The following is a 21,736-nucleotide window of genomic DNA, read 5'->3' on the forward strand; positions in this document are numbered from 1 at the left end:
TTGAGATATGGGGGAAAAATAAAACCATCCCAAAACTTTGTGATGCAACCTTCATAAAATAAAAAACTCCATTGGTTAGCGAGATTTAACAGGCAGACAGAATCAACATATACCTTTTTATATTAAGATAACTGTAAAAAAATCTTTTTATAAGGCGTCATATTTTTTCACAGATCATTGAAATAATACTCTTATCATATTTTAGAGATAATGAGTACAAATTTACCCTGCCCCTGCGGGTGAGAAACACAAATGCACTGATTCTCCAATTTACCTAGGGATGGAATAGCGTACCTGGACCCCCGAGGGGATGGAAGATACATCATTTCAAACAGTAAAGACCAGGTCACATTTTCTAAAATAGTACTTACAAAATTGGAGTGTGCAGTGCAATTCAAGTTTTTTTTTTTTTGGGGGGGGGGGTTAGGCCTGAAGGGTTGTAAAATGGCAGCGCCGACCCCTTTATCTTCCCCCCCCCAAAAAAATAAAAACTGATTTAAAAATTTACATGGGGGGTTGGAGTATTTACCCACTAATCCTACATTTTTTTAAGGTGTTAAAAAAACATATTTTGATGTGAAATGAAAAAAAATTAGAAATCTTGCAAAAACTAAAGGGACAAACCAACGTGATGGGGGAAAAGATTTATAAAGTATGGGAGGAAGGGAGAATTGTAATGTTTTAAAAAAATTGGAGAATAATCACTAATCACGCCTTCACGTCCATGATTGCATAACCCATTTTCACAGACAGGCGGACATGTGGATAATAGATATGCTACAATTATAGAAAACCTGCAATAAATTAATAATATCTTAAAATCACAAAAATCCAAATGATAATTTTGTATCCTTCAGAGCATCAAGTTGTGGGATATAAGAAAATTTACACCCAAAAGTGATATCAACAAGTTTGTGAGTGAAGTTAGGTGAGCATTTTTAGGCATGATAGAATTATCCTATCAATTAGAAACTTGGTATGATGATTCCTGAAACAGTACGGTACACTTTAGATAGAAAACATTATAAACACAATGATATTTTAGTATTATTACATTTTAATATTATGATCCTATTCATTTAGATTATTGATTGTTAGGAGAATTTTAATGTCAAATCAGAAAAACGAAGTGTTTGAAAAGATATTAGACGGTTACTTATTTATGAGTATGACACTATTTTGACCCATCACTTGTCCTACAAAGCAGCAGTAATTTTATTTATTTTTTTTATAGGAGACAGCACTGGGACTATAGATGGGAGAGTGTCCCAAGGAGGGTGAAACACGAGAAGAAAGCTATAGGAAAGCGAGTTGTCAGCGTCCCTGGTTCTAGTGATGCCTTAATTATAGATTACCTGAAAAGTAGTCATTTTTCCCCTGAAGCGACATGTTAAGCACCGAATATTCCCCTATATATTAAAAAAAATTGAATTATAAGAGGGAGATTGGGATGGTAGTATTTCTTTCTGCCTTACTTATGCTGGGGGGCTTTATCCGCAATGTCCTAACCCTGTGGGTGGGGCTACCCTGTACCTAATATAACTTAGCCTAAGATATATCTCTAAAACACGAAAAAACACCGCCCTCACCCTGCATTATTTTATGCTTTCAGAATAGTTGGGGGTCTATGCTCATAAGGCAAGTATTGAGGGTAACGGCCGTTTTATTATACCAAAAAATATAAAGTTATGCGCTAAAACTCACGGCTGCGACCTTTGTAGACGGAGATTCCAGTGTGATGACATACAAGGGACATTCCGTACTTCAAACTCTTATCAGAGCTCACTTCTCCCCAGCCCACTCCACAGGTTAGAACATTTTTGTTAAAGTAGCGAAGCTACTCTTAATTTAGGGTAGGTTCACCCGTTTTTACGTTAGTACGTCCCAAAAAATGCTCTGATATTTTATTTTCTATCATAGCAAAGTTAGAACATTTTTGTTAAAGTAGCGAAGCTACTTTAGATTTAGGGTAGGTTCACCCGTTTTTACGTTAGTACGTCCCAAAAAATTGCTCTGATATTTTATTTTCTATTAGTTTTAATCTTTTTAGCAATAACTCTTGATTTTTAAAATGTAGAATTTTTATTACGATAAGGAATAATACTATTACTTAGTTACCATCATTGCATGGCTTTAAAAATTACCATGGCAGACATTACTGAGATCTTATTACATACAGACGATAAACTTACTAATTGATATTATATGTAGGATGACAAATATTTTTTTTTAGGACAAAAGTATATTTATACTGGATGCGCCAATGGCAGAGTTGTCATATATGACTTGCTCACTGGTAGAATTGAAGAGGTAAGTTTGTCATATTTTCGGTAGCGCAGCTACATTGTTTGTCCGTTTGTGCAAATGGAAGATTCGTCATATTAGAATTGCAGAATTTAGAAGGTTAGTATGCATGTCATTTGGTTTATAAATATTAAACAGGAGGTGCAGATCATTAATATGAACTATTTGAACTTGCAGATAAAAGTCAACAATTTGGTTGTCTGTTGAGTGTTTCTTTACCATATACCAAAGATAAATTGGTAAAAAAAGGAAAGTTCACATTAGTTGTATTTGGCTTTTGGACCGGTTCTTAAATTGAGAGCAGGCTTGCGTTGTGTTATCAATGATCTTAAGAGCTGAAACAAAATAACCTCTATTGTAGTTTAGATTATTGATTTAAAAGTTCGGTCACTGTAAGTTTGAACAAACCAATCAAAATTCAATAAAAGTATCCAAAGTTTTTTTAGCCAACAAATAAGAAAAAATGTGTAGGTATAAACTTTAGTTACCAGTGTGATTTACGTTATAATTTAGGAATTGGACGGTCATATGTCATGTGTACGAGATGTATCTTGGCACCCGTATTATCCTTGTTTAATCAGCTCCTCATGGGATGCCACCATCTGTAGATGGGATTATACCAGTGCTTATAGTGACATCTACCAGGTAATTATGTAACTATTATCCTTGTTTAATCAGCTCCTCATGGGATGCGACCATCTGTAGATGGGATTATACCAGTGCTTATAGTGACATCTACCAGGTAATTATGTAACTATTATCCTTGTTTAATCAGCTCCTCATGGGATGCCATTATCTGTAGATGGGATTATACCAGTGCTTATAGTGACATCTACCAAGTAATTATGCTACTATTATCCTTTTTATTTTAGCCTGCTACAATTAGGTTCACTCAATTAGAGAGAAAACGAATAAGAAAACGCCATTATAAAACTTTGGGGACTAGTGTTATAAACATCCCATTGTCTCTCTCTGAAATTTATTTTCTTTGTGATTCTAGAGTGACGAGGAATTTGAGAGCGAAGAGATGTCCTGTGGCCGTAAGAGAAAGAATCCCAAACGAAACTGCAGAGTTTAAACCGCCAGGATTCGCCAGCCGCATGGAAATTGCGGTTATCTAGCTTGTAGAAGTTGTGAAATAAATTTGGCAGATTTTTTAAAATGAATGATTTAATTGCAAATCGGCGGCTTTTTGTAATAAAAAAAAAACTTTAGAAAGATTTACTATTTTTCTTATGTAGCTTTCTTACTTTTTCATATTTTAAAGCTAATATTAAGTTACATAATATATTATAATTTTCTTTTTTCTAGGCTAACAAAAAATGAAAAGAAAATCTGTTACATTAATCACTAAAAGGGGCTTTGATTCAGTAATTTGGTTTAACTTGAAATTTCTATAAAAAATTTAATTTATTGTCGTGGTAAACCCAGGGTAAGACTTGTTTTTGAAAGGAAAATTTTGTAAATTGTCTCTTATTTATTTCATAGAATAACATAATGTATAAGGGCATTCTTAAACTTATAGAACCTCCCTCCTGTTAGAAAAAAATATTGAACTGTTTTTGTTTACAAAGTTTAAAGGGGACTATGTACGAACGAGACCAAGTGTTTCAAAGCACCTTCCAGCATTGATCCTTAGTATTTTTTGTGTGAATATTCTAGGTTTATGTTTAATATTATTATATCGACTTTAAAAATAAAGATTTACCATTGTTTTATATGAGAAAAAAACATTGAAATGTTGAGCATTTTTTGTTGCGATATGGTGAAACTTTATTATTTTTAGTCGATATAATAATATTAAACATAAACCTAGAATATTCAATAAAAAAATTTAAGAATCAATGGGGGAAGGTGCTTAGAATCATTTGCTCTCGTTCGTACATAGTCCCCTTGATAATTCAAAGAATGAAATGATAAAAGTTATTTTAAATAGTAATTCCTTTCTTATGCATATATAGATATAAAATATGATTACATTTTGACTCAAAATTTACAACAACAAAAACATTTTTTGTTTTATTCGCACCAAATTTATTTACTGGTGAATTGAGACAGTCATAAAATATATATTTAGTTATAGTGGTGGCTGGATTTAAACAATATTAATTAGATTTTTGTAATAAAACAACAATTTTCAGAGTTTTTTTTCTACCTACCTACTTATTCCTATTAAATCTTTAATATTGTAAGTTTTACACAAGCTCAACTTTGGTACAATAGATTAAAAATGTAAAATATTAGAAGTAAAATATAGAATTTTGAATCATGGAAAGAAATCGAAGAAGCGGGTTACGTCGTATTTGACAGTAGCTTTTCTTCTATCTCTAGCCCTTGAGGGGAGCTCTAACCCTGCTGGGCCAGTTTCCTAACCCTGCGGCGGGGCAATCATTAACATTTACCTAACCAAAAGCTATTGTGAAAATACGATGAATCTTGCCACTTCGTTTTTTTTTATGATTCAAAATTTTTAATTGGGTAACTATTGAATTTATATAAATGTAAATGTATTAAAGTAATTTATTTATATTTTGTTACAGTATTTTATTTTAATTATATATTTTTTTTTAAAAGGGAAACACTAAACTTCTTAAAACAAATAGTTTGATAGAACAAGTGGCGTGCACAGCAATTTTTTTAGAATTGGGTGTGATCCTTAAGAGGATGTGAAAAGAAATAACTCCTCTGGCAAAACACTGTGCACACCACTGATTTTGTGTTTCTGAAACTGCTTTAATTTGTTTAGTTATTAAGGGAATACTATACCATGACATTGTTTATTGTTACCTAAACTAGATAGGAAGGTAATTAATTTCATTAAATACAATATTTAATAATAGTCTTCTTTGTAAAGCATTTAATTTTCATTTATTTTTCAAACTAAATAAATTTACATTAATTTTCATTTTGAAAATCACATTGAAATTCCAAACAAACTTTAAGATTCTTAATTTCTCGATATTCAAGTATCAAGCACTTTGAGAGAGGAATCCTTTGTACTAAGTCCTAAAACATTGGACTACAAACATTTATATAAAATATAATGTTATAAATATCTTAATGAGTTGATAATGTATTTTATGTATAATATTACAATTCATACTTCATGTTTAGTTTACAAATATATATTATTAGAGTTTATATTTTCAGAGCCTTAAAAATGGCTGAGCGCCTGGCTTTAGAAGGACCGAAGGTAAATTGTTTGGCAGCTTTGCTACTTGAGTTAACCTCAAATATAAGTGACAGGGTGTCTGTCTGTGTTTGTATGTATCAAAGGAGGATCTCGCAACCGACAGGTTTCTCCTAAACAGTGAAGCTTCTCATAGATCCTGGGATGGTTTATAACTTTTTTGGGAGATAAATCGTCCTTAGAAGAAATGACCCTCATTCTAATAATTTTTTGTTAAATTTTCTTAAAAAAACAAAACTAGCTTGTGTAGGGTCGACTTCAATCCCCCCTTACTTAATACTTTAATTGGACAAAGAAAAAGAAGAAAATAGATCGACAATAGTTATGTTTTAGAGTGTTGGCATACGGGCCATTATTGTAAATATCATTATTAGTTAATAATATTTTAGGTAGAGTGTTGTTGGCTTACGTGCAAATAATATTAACGTTATTAATATTTAATAGAGTTATAATTTTAGAGAGTTGGCTTCCCCGCCATTACTGTAAACATCATTAATAGAGATATTATTTTAGAGTGTTGGCTTACGAGCCATTACAGTCAACGGTTCCGTCATTGTAGAGTCTGAAGCCGAGAGACAAAGGTAATATGCCAGGGACTTTAGGGGATAAGACAATTGATAAATTGATACACAACTCTAATGATTATAAATAAACAAAATTGCCCCTCCTTTAGATTAAAATTAGTAGTTGAAAAGAAAAGAAGGCAAAACTAAGGTTGTATCTTGTAATAATAGTTATTTCTCGCATCGTATTATAAACAGCTTTCCGCGGATATATAATTACAATTTAAGATTAAACCAGTTTTTTAGCCCCGAGGTGCCAAAGGCACGGGCTAAAAAACTGGTTTTGATCTTATGATTGTACATTTTTATATTCGTAGAAAGCTGGATATAATACGATGCTAGACATAGTTTTTTCGTATGGATGAGAACCGGTTCTTATCCACCGGATTCGAATGAAAACGAGAAAAAATTATCCAATATTCTTGTTATTATATGTTGGAATTTTAAATTTTTTTAGAATATGGGCATACAAGCATTTTGTATAAAGGGAACTTAGCATGAAAGAGAGCAAATTTAAGTTGTTTAAGCTTCCATCAACATTTTGAGCATTTTTGGTTAATATACTATGCTTGCGTTAGTTACAGTTAGATGATTAAAAACATAGTTTTATGACGGTCGTATGAAAAAACAGATGATAAAATAATTTGCGACTTCAGAGTATAATCAAAGAAAAAATGATAATACTGAAAAACATCAATTGCACTTATTCGTGCATAGTCCCTTTGGTTAACTTTAAAATTAATTATTACAATATTACTAGGAGAAAAGCAGAAAGACAACAAAAACGGAAATCTCGTTGGGATGATGGGTCAGCCAAGAAAAATGAAAAACACAGGTAAAAATATTAATTCTTCTTCATTGTTTGTAGATTGTCGAGTTGTTTTATGTTGGTAATAGCGGCTTCGCCCTTACAGGCCTCTAGGGGCATACTAGGGTGGGTCGATTTTGGAATTTCACATTTGTAGAAATTGGCAAGGGTTACTGGGCATATAAAACACTGTAAAACTCGAAAGAGGTTTTTTAATCCAAAAACAACGGGCGCGCGGGGGGTTGAAAATGTGCCCGCCCCCTTATAAAACCAAAAATTGAAATTCCTTCAAACACAGGCATGTTGCATATCAAAATGACCGCATTGAAATGCTGATTACAGATCTGAAAACCGTTTTGAAAAATATTGATTCAGTCTGAAATAATTTTCAAATAACCTACTAAAATGAACAATTTTGACTAAATCAGCTGTTTTTAGGTACTTAATGAGATCTTATTCGAACAAGGAGCAATATTTTTCAAAACGAATTTCAGATTCGTAATTAGCATTTCAATGCGGTCATTTTGATATGCAACATGCCTGTGTTTGAAGGAATTTAAATTTTTGGTTTTATAAGGGGGTGGGTACTATTTATACCCCCCGCGCGCCGGCAGCCATAAGAGCCAAGTCACTTTTGAAACTTGAATGGGGATTATCATACATATATATGACTTCCACAACTTATGATAACAGTAAAATCTAAAAAAAGGGTGAAATGGGCCCACCCTAAGGCATACCTTCAATTTTTGTGAAGGGTTTAGGAAATCCTTTCAAAAATAGTTTTTAAAGACATCCTGTTACGTTTATATTGTGTAATTTTCCTGTTCCTACTGCTCTATTTTCCATCTAAAATATATTTTATATTTGCTGCGCTGCTTTTCAGTCCATTGTCTTTGTTATAGTGTGCAGGGCATGCAGACAATCATCAACGTGGCAAACGCAACTGAAACTCAACAACAAATTTACCTCCTCCAACTACAGATCAGAGACTGCACGCAGAAACTACAGCAACCTAATCTAGGTCAGTTAAAAAAGGTGCTTTCCCTCAAAGTGCCTATCGAGCACTGAATCCCTCCCCTCCTATTTTAGTTATTTTCTAAGCTTTACCCCTGCGGCGAGCCCTAACCCTGCAGGCTACACCTGTACTAAATAAAACCTATCTTACCCTAAAGTAATACACAAACAACCTAAAATTTCCCCCCAAACCTCTTATGTTAAATTTAATTCAATTTCTGTGTTTATATGCTCGACATTGCACTTGCTTTCAAAAATGAACATACCTAATTTTAACTGGCAATATTTTGTCAAGAAAATTTTTGTTATTAAATCCATTAATTTATTTTATCGATCAAGATGTAAAATTAATACCTATTTGCATTTTAGGTATACCACCACACCCAAGAGATAGATCTCCTAGTCCTGAACCTATCTATAATAGCAAGGTAGGAAAGATTATAAGAAGCGCAGCTACATACTAACTAGGCTATATTTGTATGTTTGTCACACGCGGAAGCTAGTAAAATTCAGAATTGATTGATTGATTGATTAGCTATAGGGTAAGGGGGGGGAAGTTTCGGTAAGGGGCTATTCTCGGTAATTTCGACCTACCTTCATTAAATGACCTTTTTCTCCATGTTCCTTTCAAATGACAGAAAAAAACATTAAAGCAAATTTGTTCCTTATTAAATTGCCTACAAAAAAGTATAAAATGAATTTTTTGTGAGATGAATATTAAGGGTACTTATTGGGTCTCAAAGTCGGACGAAAAATTTTTTTTTTCCAAAAATTTTTTAGTAGGTGTGTAAAGATCGACCTACACAAAAATTGGTAAGACCTAGAGCTGATCTGAAAAACTTTTTGAACTAGAAATTGCCCGCTTTTTCCAAATCCGTTGAGAGCTTTAAAATCGGGTTAATATTTTTTTCAAAAATGACCAAATTTGGCGCCGGGGGAAAAATCGGTAATTTCAAAAGAAATTAAAATTCAACTTTTAAGGTCATGTTTTCATGTTTTCTTTTGTCAAATCTATTATTCCATATGGACTTTTTAAGAATTAGGCCTAAAAATGAATAGAACAGATAAAAAACAAAACAAAAATTAATTTTATTTTTTGAATCAAAATTTTGCGAGGAAAAAAATCAAAATTTCTGGTCCTTTGAAAAAAAAATATTTTTGACATAGGAGGAATAGTCCGATCTTTATGAATTTTTTTGTGGTTAATCCCAATCACCTATACTAATTATGATTTATTACGCTTGTTTGGTCGCTTGGCCTTTTTTCATCGATTTTTTTAAGGTTAAAATGTAGTCAAGATTTTTTGCAAAGATGACACTTTTGCTTCAAATTCAATTTTTGAGGTCAATTTTTAATCAATTTTCATGTTTTTTGGGCTAAATCTATAGTTCAATGTGAGCTTTTTTAGGATCAGGCCTAAAAAGTAATAAAATACGGTTTTTTTTATATTAATTATAAGTTTTTTAAAAAAAAATTTTCGAAAAAAAAAATCGAAAATTCGTGTCTTTCAAAACAATTCATTTTTAACATAGAAGGAATAGTCCGATCATTATGAAACTTTTTGTGGATAATCCCTATAACCTATACTAATTATGATTATTTATGTTTGACTGGCCGTTTGGCCGTTTTTCATCGATTTTTTTTAGGTTGAAAAAAATTACCGATATTTCCCCCGGTGGTGGGGAAATATCGGTAACTTTTTTGCGGTCAATTTCGGCCAACTTCTAAAAGTCCTAGGATAATGTCCTTTTAGGACCTGATAGTCCTTTATGTAAGCTTTCTACTGGTCTTGGTTTCATTTGAAAATATTAATATTTACCCCATTTTTTTTCAAAAAAACCGAAAAAAAACCGAAATTTCCCCCCCCTTACCCTAGTTTCTTAGTGTTTGGATTAAAGTTGTCATGGAGTAAGTTAAGAAACTTTTTTTTTATAAACACTGAGGCCAGCTCAAGTCTCATTTAAAGCACATTATAACTATTATGAATGTAGATTTGCAACCGTAATCGGACCTAACTGTAACAGGAATCATCATGCAAAATTATATTTGAATCCGATAGGACAATTATAACATGCCCAAAGCAACAATAAGCACTAACCGTAACGGACAAACAAAGAGACAAAGGTACGTACGTATGTGGACAGACCCTAACTAATGAAAAGATTAGCTTTTTTAATGTTTATAATTTCAGGGTGTTCGTATGAACACTAGGTACGAAAGAACCAAAGCCAAACTAACCAACCTCAGAAACAACGCCATCACTAAGTTAAAGGTATTATAACAGGGAGACACTTAAAGTAATACTGGTACTCAAAGTTTTTAAATCGTTCTTAAATCGTTGGCTTAATATATTTTGGGTAGGTATTTAAAAAAGTTTGGTCGTCAGTAATCAGTGAGTACCAATTATTAAAAAAAATAGCCAATTTTCATTGGATTTACAATTTTTTTGTGGGTTTGGGGGCTATCGATTATTATTTACATCTTTTACTTTGTATAAGTAGGTATAGCAAATTTTCTATAAAATCTTTGAAAAATAAAAAAAGGCAAAATCAAACCTAATAAATTTTAAGGCATTAGACCCAACATATCATCCACCAAGTAACTATGCATACAAAAATATAATAATTTTAGGCATTAGACCCAACATATCAGCCACCAAGCAACTATGCATACAAAAACGCGCAGCTAGAAGATAAAATTGATGTCCCACAGGTTAGTATCTTATTTACATAGATAATAGATTTATCTCAAGGACTAGGGAATGTGATTCAAACATAAAGTTATGCGTGTAAATTTTTCCACATCCCTCTTCCCTGATTTCTCCCCCTTCTTACCCACGTCCCTTCGGCTTCATCAGAAAACAAGTTTGACGCCAACTCTACACCATCAAAATATTTAATTTTCGGCAATTTCAAATGGAATTAATTGGCTGAAACACAGCCCCTGGATATACCTATATTAATAGTGAAATATAGGCAGTTTTCAAACTTGTAAAAAGACATTAATTTTTTTTTTGCAATATGGTAGGTAAAATTACCGTGAAAAAGATATAAAGAAACTCCAACACTTGAAATTATTTTGATGTCAGTGTTTTTAACAGACACAGACGCCAGAAAAGCCAGGGAGGGAGGGGACAATGGACTGTAAATTGCACGGTTATCTAAAGTTGTATGAACACTTAATCTTAATTTTTACTCAAAAATTTAGTTAATTTTATTGAAATTGATTGATTAGTTCCAAACTTTTCATCCCTTTTTTTTTAAATAAAAAGGGATACCTAGTTTTGTTTTTATGATTTATTAATTTGTCTTATCCCATAAGATCACTTGAAAAGGCAACGTTTTAGACTATCTTATTATTATTTTTAGGACGAGTATCCACAATATAACTTCATGGGTCTCCTACTTGGACCTAGGGGCCACTCTCTGGAAAAGATCAAGAACAAATACAACTGTAAAATAGTTGTGAAGGGGCGGGGCAGTGTTAAAGATGGAATGACGGGCTTGAAGAAAGATGGAACAAAGTAAGAATTTAATTAACATTAATACCTCTGACAGATGGGTTATAAAAACCTTAGAGCGTTTTCCTTTGTATAGGCACACTATCACTATCGTCTCAAATTGTTCTGCGTTTCCATAATTCATTTTTGTCCTGTATTTTGTCCATCAAGTTGTTTCTTATCCATGTCATAGGTACAAGAAGTCTAAAAAAGAATTTAATTAGGGTTGGGCCTGATATCTGGTCATTTTTAATATCCGTCCGGATACCGGATATCAAAACTATCCGGTTACATGATATCTGGCTGATTATCCGGCCGGATATCCGTTTATTTCCCGGATATCGAACGTTGGCCATATATCCGGTCGAAACTGGATATCCGACATTAGAAATCAGCCGGATATCCGGTATCCGGCCAAAAAAGTATCCGGCCCAACCCTGATTTTAATATATTTACAATAATTGCGGTCTCAAATACTTACAAGTTGATACAATTTGATAAGTAACAGGATTGAATATTAGGATTGCCTCCAAAAATATCAAGTCCGATATAAGTGGGTTTTTTTTAATGCAACCATCTCGTAATCAATGTATAAATGGCACTTAGAATTCGAATTTCCATCTGAAATTTTGCATGAGTAATCCTTGGTAGGTCTATTTTTCCTAAATCGAACAAAAAGTTGGAAAAGTAACGGCTAACGGCTGGCGGCTCAGCCGTTTAGCCATTTTTTGGCATTTTTCGAGGCAAATCCATCACGAAACCTATCTCCTCATAATACTCTTTGCAGCTCCAAAACGTTTTCTACGATTATAGACGGTAGTTGCTTGTATTAGAAATCTAAAAAATGTTTTTGTGTCATTTCACATGATTTAAAGCAAAAATATGTTTCAAATAGTTGATTCCTACGTAATTTACGGCAGATTTGCCCTGAAAATAGCCAAAAAACGGCTAAACGACTGAGCCGTTAGCCGTTACTTTTTCAACGTTTTGTTCGATTTAGGGAAAATAGACCTACCAAGGATTACTCATGCAAAATTTCAGATCGAAATTCAAATTCGGTGCCATTTATACATTGATTACGAGATGCTTGCATTAAACCCCCCCCTGTTATATTTTTAGAAGTAAAGCAACTCTTTAATTTAAAATCCTTCTATATGTCTGTCTAAAACAGTTTTGGGGAAGTAGGCTCCTTTTTTTGTGACAACTGAACTTCTGCTTTATAATTAACTGTGTCCGTTTGTCCAGCCATAACTTTTTTGTGATTCGCTAGTTATGGATGTTTTCGTCCTTATTTAATGAATAAAAAAAATAATATTTTGCCTCAGTTATGTCTATGTAAATTTAACTTATAACCCGCGATCGTGGCTGAACACGTAGCGAATCCGCTCGTCACTGGGTAGGTGATAGGTTCAAATCTTGGTCCGTAACCGCGTCTGAACTAAAGACGTTAAACATGGTTTCTACTGCTGCTATGTCAATGTCTTGGTCCATAAACAGGCGCAACTCATTACCATGCATAGTTAGGACTTCTCACTCCCAGACAAAAGTCGTGCAATCCAAGGGTTGGTTGTCTGATGGATGTTACTTAACCTAATATCCTTGGGTGTTAGAGTATCGCATCCCATCACACGCAGAAGATGCTCTGGATTCTCTAGATGATCATTTAAAAATCGTAGGAGAATCCCGCACTTACGAGGAGGTAATGTAATGTAAATTTAACTTTATTTAAGGTATGATGCCCTGGACGAAAGTATGCATGTTCACATAACTGGCCATACTGCTGAAAGTGTTAGAGGTAATTATTATAGATATAGTAAACATAGATCCCTACTCAATAAATTGGACCAATAAGAACACAGTGAAGGAACAATCTGGTCATTATATTGGTTAGGACGTTTTTACATTTTTGTATGAAGGGGAAGTAGCTATAACTAGTTTAATTACTTGAGATAAAGCTAGACTTCGGAAAATTATACAGTCCAAACATTCGCCTTAACATCGTCTAGATTTAAGTGTTGGGATGTTTTAAGCCATTTTCTAGATCCTTTTTTCCCTTCGAATACAAAGTCCATAGATGCTAGGGACGTAGCCAATAGTATTTTATATAGTGATTTAGTTTTCATTTTTTGATATAATTTTCGTTCATTTTAGCGTGTTCTGATTACATTAGAGACCTTATCAGAGAACAGATTGATAATCCAGACGGTGAAAGGGTGAGTTTTTTTTTCTCAGAGATTTGACAATCTTCATACAATAGTAACAGGATGTCTGTATCTATCAATATTAAAATCTCGCTAACCGCTGAACCGATACGTTTCTTATTTACATTAAAGCTTCTAATAGCACAGTTCAAATGGATGTAGAATATACTTGGATATTATGTGAGGAGAAAAATTTTCGTCAATTTTACTTGCAATATTTAGTTTGAAATTCCCATTCTCAACTAGACCATTGCCGTTTTGCTCTAAAAGATGCGAAGATCTCATATCTGGTAACCAGAAAATTCAGGAATCTAATTTGTTATCAAATAATAATATGTTCAGATGGTTGCCCTCCGTGCAAGTCATATGCACGAGCTAGCTGTACTCAATGGAACTGTTAGAGATATTGATATCAAATGTCTCAACTGTGGCAGGAAATGATCAAAATAAAAAAAATTTAATTATCATTTTTAACAAAAAAAAATAAAGATAAAGTTAAATAGTTAAATTACTTTGGTTAAAAATAGATTTTAGGATATAATATAGTTTAATTTAACTGCTCGTATTATTGGAATTAATCTCATGTAACTAGCTAAAAATAAACAAAAACTCTCGTCTGCGATAAAATTCTCAATAATTTGAACGGACTATTGAGTTTGATAGTCCATTTGGGTTCATGAAATGTACCAAAAAGGGGGGGGGCGAAAGTGACACTTTTTGAAACCAAAACTAAGAGTCAACAAAGGAACTCAACTAAAAAAAGGGTTACAGGTCTGAGATTTTGCATGGCAGTTGCTTTATAGGGGTACAATATGGAACTGTGAAGAAACGGCGGCGCAACCGCCGAAAACCGCCGTTTCCCGCCGTAATTTTTGTTGCCTTTTCTCGGCGGTTTTCGGCGGTTGCGCCGCCGTTTCTTCACAGTTCCTTATTGTACCCCTATAAAGCAACTGCCATGCAAAATGTCAGACCTGTAACTCTTTTTTTAGTTGGGTTCCTTTGACTTTTAGTTTTGGTTTCAAAAAGTGTCACTTCCGCCCCCCCCTTTATTATGATAATCTTGTGGCGCAGAGAGGGCCACAAGTCCTGGCAGTGTCCGGAGAGTGAAAACGTGACCGCCAGCATTATTTGCACCCGCTGCGGTGGGGTGGGCCACGTCACCAAAGACTGTAAACAACGGCGGCCCGGTGAGATTTGGAACCAGTCGGCGGGCGGAGCGGAATTAGACGGTGAGTGCTGTGTTATAGGGATATATGGTTAATCAATCGATCAATCTTAGTGTTTTGGCTTAAGTCGTAGAGTAGGTTGATAAATATTTTTTGTTCTTTATGCACTAAATTCATTGTCTTAATTTATAGAATAGTAAGATTTTTTTGTATGAATGTCCGTTAAGTTCCTCATTTAATGGAATGTTTACATAGATTTTAGGCTATTTTGTTTTTATGCCTTTTAGAACTAAATGATTGCTTGTCATTTGTATTGCATAACATTATGACTTTTAATAAAATTTTCGTCTGTCCTTGACACAATTTGATTTTTTTTCAATTAGTAGGTGAAATGCTTTTCTTTATTGTATTTTTTATTTCTTGGCAATTCTTGGAAGGTTTTAGATTATTTTTAATTAGAAGTATCGGGAATTGTATGTATGTAAAAACACGAAAATCTCAATTTTTCAATATAAGATAAATTAACTAAGTTTTCGTGATAACTTGCCATAATTATGATTTCAGATGAGTATGATTCATTCCTTGAAGACCTGGGTATCTCCAAGAAAAAGAAGATGAAGAATGATGATGATAAACCATATGTACCTCCCATGGGCGATCTTAGCAAAGCAGGCACCAGTTCTGCAGGTATTGTCTATTAATGGTGGCGAAATGTTCTTTCTTTAGGGGCCATATTACTCATGGAGGGAAGGGACGTTTAGCTGTTTTTTACACTAATACCCAAAGTCTTAAATCAAAGTTTTCTTATTTTTTTGACTGACAAACTTTTGGACTTTCATTGAAATTTGATTGGTTGGTTCATGTAGTTGTGTGTCCAAACGTTTCAACCACCAATTGTAATCTACAGAAGGGATTATTTTGTGTATCATCATTGGGGATGTACATTAATTTATCGGCCATTGTCTTATCGCTTTAGATCCCTGATACTTTATTTGTGTTACTAATCATGATTGATTGGTACAACATTACAAGCAAAGCTACTTTATAAGTGTGTGTTTTTTCTATCGGTCGTTCGTTCTGTCGGCCTGTCTGTTATTTACTTTTACAGTATGGCTTTGAAACCAATTAATATCCGCTAGGTTAGAACAGGTTCTAAGCCCTACTAAAAATCATGAAGACAAGTTTCTACGAATAATTGTTTTTATTGTATAGACATTTCTACCTTTTAACTATAACTATCATGTTTCAGGTTCTAAGACCGCACCGCGGCTAATGTTAACCTGCGGCACGTCTGCACCTGGATCCGCCATTGCAGCCGCCAAAAAGCAGTCAGCATCCAACGCATTTTCCCACCTGGAACAAAGCAAAACTGCAATGTTCGCACAAGCCTCCAGGTGAAGAAACATAAATTCTGATAAAAATAATTTGGTTTTTGTAATTGATTTACTTTTTTGTGTGCAATTTATCAGAGAGAAAGAGGAAATTTGTGCGTAAAATATACTGGTACCCAAAGTTTTATAAACATGTTCTCTCAATAGTAGGTTAAAAATTTTTGAGTATTTATCTTGATAGATTTGTTCAGACTATCAGTATCCAAATTTATCAAATCAATCAAACTAATCTAAAAAAGGGGTACTTATGTTTATAATTATTTTGGATGTAGATCAAATTAATGGTTCATTGTCTTATCCAATGTATTCTATTTACGAATATTACTTGGAAAAATTGAACCAGAAATATCGCATACTTAAATGAAAGTTTTCTTTAAGCTGACTAATAATGTACCCCTCGGCCTCCCCCACACCGCTTTTAACTTTATCCCATCCCCTTCTCTGACCTTAAAGAAACGTAATGACCAATAGCTGATGACCATATTTGCAAACTAAATTGGCGACAAAAATTTCCCTGTTACAATATCCACGTATGATATATATATCCATTTTTGTATTAGATTTAAACTTGGCCAACCCCCCGAGAGAGAGGAGAAGAAAAAGAAGGTTGAAGAGAACTATGTACCTACTCATTGGATAGCGGAACAACATGATAAAGTTCAGGTTAGATATCTATTTCATGTCTAAATATCTTTCTATCAATGTCATATCAAAGACATTGAAATAGTACCTAATCCTACATGCTTTGTTCGGCACGGTGCATCAAAAAGTGTGAGAAGAGGTTTTGCCTTGGCCAAAAAACAGGCACAAAAAGGATACCAGACAAAGATTATGTAATAAAAGGGTCGGTTGGTATGCAGTTAAGGACCTTAGATCTAGCCTAGAGTTAACAAGGTGAAAGTTTAGTTTAAAAATGCGGTTACCCAGCCTTGGTTTTCTTTTATTCATTTTATAAGATAAATTCTTGTTAATTAACTAATAAAATTAAATGAATATCAATACTTTTATGTTCTACAGAGTTACTGATAAAAGGATTTTTAAATTTTAATTTAAAATGAAGTTTAGTAGCGTTGCTAATCTACAAATGTTCCTAAAGTTGATTTAAACGACGGTTTCTCTCAAAGTGTCCAATCGAACACTGAGCCCCCCCCCCCCCCACCTTATTTGAAATAAATTGAAAATTAGAAAATGCTCCTTCAAAGTGCCCCGTCTAGCTCCCTCCCCCTTATTTTGAAATAAATTGAAAATGAGAGGGTTAGATTTTCGTATGTTTGTTTATATGACCGATTATATCGTAATATAATGGAAGGGGGGGGGGGTCGGTGCTCTATAGGCACTTAGAGTGAAAACACCATTCTATCTTATTTTCTCAATAATACTAGGCAAAAAGTTTTTAGAAGGTTATTACTATTTAGAAATGTAATAAAATAACGAAAAAAGCTATCCTTGTGTGACGGACCTACGGACCTACCCTAATTATAGAAAAGCTTCGCTTTTAAAAAGGATTTTTACAAAATAAGTTTTATTATATTATACTTTTTCTTTCATGACTGAATAGGATACGCACTATCATAAACTTTTATTTTAATTAATAGGAGAACAACTTTTTACATTTTCTCCTTAAATTTCTTGGGAATTTTAATTGGCTGTATATTTATTGATTTACGTCAAAAAAATTCAAATAAATAGTTATAGATATAGGTTCTAATTTCTTAGGAAACTTTAAATCCTGTTAGATTTTTTTACATACAAAAGCGTCTTAATTTTAATTAAAAACTTTTAAAATGATCTTTTATTTCAATTATTTTTACTAGTCTAGATTGTAGCAAGAGTTACTTCAATTAAATATTAGATATAAATTTAGTCAAGTGCTTTAGTTAAGTCTAAAGCATTAAATATTATCTCATACTTGATGAAAGTGGTTGACCCATGCCTATTTATAGTAATGTGATGCGCCTGTAAAAGGGCAAGACATTCATTTTACCTTAACTATTGACATAATATATTAGCAAATATTATTTTTTTGGGGCCAAAGCATTCCCCTAAACTTTCTAACATTGAAGCAATAAATACAACTTTGAACCTCTTCAGTCATATAATGGTTTGAGCCGAGATTCGAACTCATCTCCTCCCCTACTTCTAGCGGATACGGTACAGTCGCGGGTAATTAAAGCCTTACGCACTCGAAATTAAAGGGACGCTACAACCTACAACTGTTTTCATATAAAAATGTTCCTTTAGGCCCAACGTCACGAGCAGGAGCTGGCAAGATTGGAGCACGCCAAACTTATGGCTAAAATTCAAAAAAGGAAAGAAGAAAGCAGAGTTATTAAGGTAAACATACATCGTTTTTTGGGGTTCCAGTGCAGTTAACGGTAAAATGTTCCTGGTAACGAATATCTTCAAAAATCTATGAACTTTAAAGGTTTCTGACGGCATAACATATAGATTGTGCTCGCACAAAATATTAACCGACAAAAGAAGGCCTACAAATTATCTGGAATAGTTATTAATCAATAATGCACAGTTATCTCGCAGTACAATACAAAAAAAGACGTATTTTACGCGATTTTTCTTCAGCGAAGCTTTCCCTGTGCATCATTAGATCTTGTGCGTAGTCATGATATTTACGCTCAGCCGTTTGACAGATGGCAGTCTTAATATTCATAGATTTTTGGAGATATTCGTTACCAGGAACAAGTGAACTTGCACTTGGCCCTTCTTTATAAAAAGTAACATGTGACATGTCTGTATGTCTGACTGTTGCTTATGCTTATATATCGTTAATCGCTGAAGCTCCATGGTTCTCCTTTACAGAGTTCTGCATTTCAAAAGGTTTCGAGCATGTTTTTTTTTTTTTTTTATAAAAATACTGAAAATTTTAATAAGTAGAACAGAACGGACAAAGTTTTTATTTTTAGGTTGATGGGCCACCACCACCCCCGCCTGGCTCAAGATAAATCATCACCACCCTCATTTTTTCTGTAAATTGTAAACAACAGTCACCTATCGTTTGACATTTTATTTTCTCTGTCAAAATTGTTTTTGTTATTTGTAAGCTAACTTTTAAAGAAAGTATATATAATTTTTTTTTTTGATTTAGGGAGAAATACTTTTTTAAAAAAAGGACATCTAAAAGATATTAGTGAGGGAAGGGGTAATGGTGGTTTAAGTAATCTCCCTAAAATCTACCAGCCACCAAAGAAGGAATTTCACACGTAATACTTTAGGTACTTTTATTGAATTTTTATTGGTTGGTTCCAAAGAAGTAAGTAGCGTCCAAGTTTACAACAAATAATTATAATCTACAAAAAGGAGTGCATTTGTTTATCATCATTGGGGATGTATATTAATTTATCGTCCATTGTCTTATCCCATAAAATTGATATTTATGGTTTTTTGACCTATCCCTGTATATACAACTAGCGGCTTCGCCCCTAGCCTCTAGGGGCTTTGCCCCAAGAGGTTTGATCAAACCAATTTTTCGTATTTTAGATTTGAAATAAAAATAAAAAAAAATTTTTTTGGGGGGGGTAGGTAGTCGACCCCACTATTTTAATTTTAATTTTAAAAAGAAATTTTTTTTATTTTTTTGGGGGGTATTTTTCATTTTTAGGGGGGGTTAGGGGTGTCCCACCCCCCAAGAAAATAGTTATAAACCTTCCCGGGAACTATGAGAAGCTACCCTGTAAAGGAGAACCCGATCGGTTCAGCGGTTAGCGACAAACAAACAAACAGACAAACACACAAACAGACAGACATCGTTCTACTTTGTATTATAGATGTTCAATCATCCTCCAATCTTATTAGTCTGTAGTTCTTGTAACTGATGAATGAAAACAACATCCCATAGGAAAAAAATAATATTTCCTTTATCCCTATGTACTATCATATCACTGTATAGTAGAAGAAGGATAGTACAGCTTCAAATCTTACTGTAATTTTATTTATTAACACACTTTAGGAATGGTTTAATGTCTGTTTATGAAATACTAGCGGCTACGCCCCTAGAAGCCTCTAGGGACACTTAAGGTTGGAGGGAAAAAGTCGACATCATCCCATTTTAAATTTGAGTTTCATGAGAGTAAAAAATAATTTTTTGAGGGGAGGAGGGTGAAGACAACCTCCCCAAAAATAATTAAAAACCTTCTTAAGACCTATAAGAAGCTTCACTGTAAAGGAGAACAATATCGGTTCAGCGGTTAGCGAGATCCTTGGCGACAGACAAAAAACGCTTACTACTTTATATAATAGGATAATTCTAGTTAATGAGATTTGATGATCATTGATAATAAAATCAGAGATGAGTTTTAGTTCAACCCTATTCCACTCTAAATTCTTTTAGCTAAAAAATTTAGAATTTTACGCCTATATTTTAGTAAGAAAAAAATAGAATAGTTATTTCTCGCATCGTATAATAAACAGCTTTCCGCGAATATAAAAATCTACAATTATAAGATTAAAACCAGATTATTTAGCCCCGAGATGTCAAAGGCACGGGTTAAAAATACTGGATTTAATCTTATGATTGTACATTTTTATATTCGTAGAAAGCTGGATGTAATACGATGTAGACATAGCTTTTTCGTATGGATTAGAACCGGTTCTTATCCACCGGTTTTAAATGAATACTAGAAATGTATTTTAAAATACTTCATAAGAGGTAGAATTAGAACTTTCATTTAGTTGTAAGATAATTATTTTATTTCCTTCCGCCTCTTATAGCTTTTAAAAGAAATAATAGGATTAAAATGATGTAAAATTGCTCTTATCTAAAATACTAAGTAAAGCTATAGGAAGCTGATCATACTAAGGTTTATATCTGTAAAAATTGTAAAGATTTAACTTGGATAGGATATAATATAATGAATGATATATTTTGATCCAATTAAAAACATATTTTTCTTCTGTCTTTTGAGCAACTTCCTTTTTATTTCGGTTTTGATATTTGATCCCCCCTACCCCTCCCCCTCTAAAATTAACTTAAATAAAACAATAATTAAACTATCATAAAGCCTGAAACTATTTCATGATTTGAAAACAAACAGAATGTTCAAAAATATCCAATGGATAGAATAATAGAAGATAAATTAATCTTTCCTCAAGTTTGCCAAGTTTCAGTGCTTCGCTTTTATGGATGTTGTCATCCTTGGTTTTATAGATTTTCAATGTTTGGTAACAACTCATAAAATTGGTAGCCACACAAATGCAGGGATATAAAGGGATAAGACTATGGACGATAAATTAATGTACATCCCCAATGATGCTAAACAGATTAAAATTATTGGTTAAAAAGTTTGGACACTGTTAGTAAAAACCAATTTAGCAAGATTTATTTTATGTGCCTAAAGATTTGTATTAAATGAGATAGTGTGTGTACCAGCGTAATTTTTCAGTGTAATGCCCACTCCCTCCCTATTAAAAATAGTACTCTTCCGTCTTTGTTTTTAAGTTACCTAAGGCAAAAACTAGTTTAAGAAGGTTATCACCCTGTTCAATTATTAAACTGAAAAGGGGTGTAAAACCAAAATAGAAAAAAATGGGAATCAATCTTCGGGAAATTATAGATCAATCTCGTTCTTTTGTATTAATTAGGAAAT

The 21,736-nt window shown here is 33.2% G+C and overlaps 2 protein-coding genes across 4 annotated transcripts in view; both read left to right on the forward strand.

Annotated features, from left to right (window-relative positions):
• The window catches only part of LOC145335451 (DDB1- and CUL4-associated factor 11), a 25,280-nt gene extending 19,825 nt beyond the window's left edge, over positions 1 to 5,455 (forward strand). The window contains exons 18-25 of one of the 3 annotated variants that reach the window (XM_080181198.1): positions 279 to 345; positions 858 to 928; positions 1,235 to 1,299; positions 1,719 to 1,808; positions 2,234 to 2,310; positions 2,818 to 2,949; positions 3,305 to 3,541; positions 4,266 to 5,455. In XM_080181198.1, the coding sequence (XP_080037324.1) occupies positions 279 to 345; positions 858 to 928; positions 1,235 to 1,299; positions 1,719 to 1,808; positions 2,234 to 2,310; positions 2,818 to 2,949; positions 3,305 to 3,382 (580 nt within the window). In that variant the 3' untranslated portion in view covers positions 3,383 to 3,541; positions 4,266 to 5,455. Of the gene's footprint in view, positions 1 to 278; positions 346 to 857; positions 929 to 1,234; positions 1,300 to 1,718; positions 1,809 to 2,233; positions 2,311 to 2,817; positions 2,950 to 3,304 lie in introns of all 3 variants that reach the window. The other 2 variants (XM_080181199.1, XM_080181200.1) reach the window with 2 other exon arrangements.
• On the forward strand, positions 3,740 to 19,207 carry LOC145335453 (splicing factor 1-like). The gene is made up of 17 exons (XM_080181201.1): positions 3,740 to 5,497; positions 6,008 to 6,075; positions 6,818 to 6,892; positions 7,768 to 7,886; positions 8,249 to 8,307; positions 10,071 to 10,151; positions 10,511 to 10,591; positions 11,248 to 11,402; positions 13,109 to 13,173; positions 13,530 to 13,591; positions 13,922 to 14,009; positions 14,647 to 14,808; positions 15,310 to 15,432; positions 15,995 to 16,139; positions 16,697 to 16,799; positions 18,378 to 18,470; positions 19,058 to 19,207. The coding sequence occupies exons 1-17, from the start codon at positions 5,411 to 5,413 to the stop codon at positions 19,094 to 19,096; spliced, it is 1,605 nt and encodes a 534-aa protein (XP_080037327.1). The 5' UTR covers positions 3,740 to 5,410; the 3' UTR covers positions 19,097 to 19,207.
• The last annotated feature ends 2,529 nt before the right edge of the window (positions 19,208 to 21,736 follow it).

This window comes from Acartia tonsa, chromosome 13 (assembly GCF_053477335.1).
Source record: "Acartia tonsa isolate MP-2025a chromosome 13, ASM5347733v1, whole genome shotgun sequence".
NCBI classification, from domain to species: Eukaryota; Metazoa; Arthropoda; class Copepoda; order Calanoida; family Acartiidae; genus Acartia; species Acartia tonsa.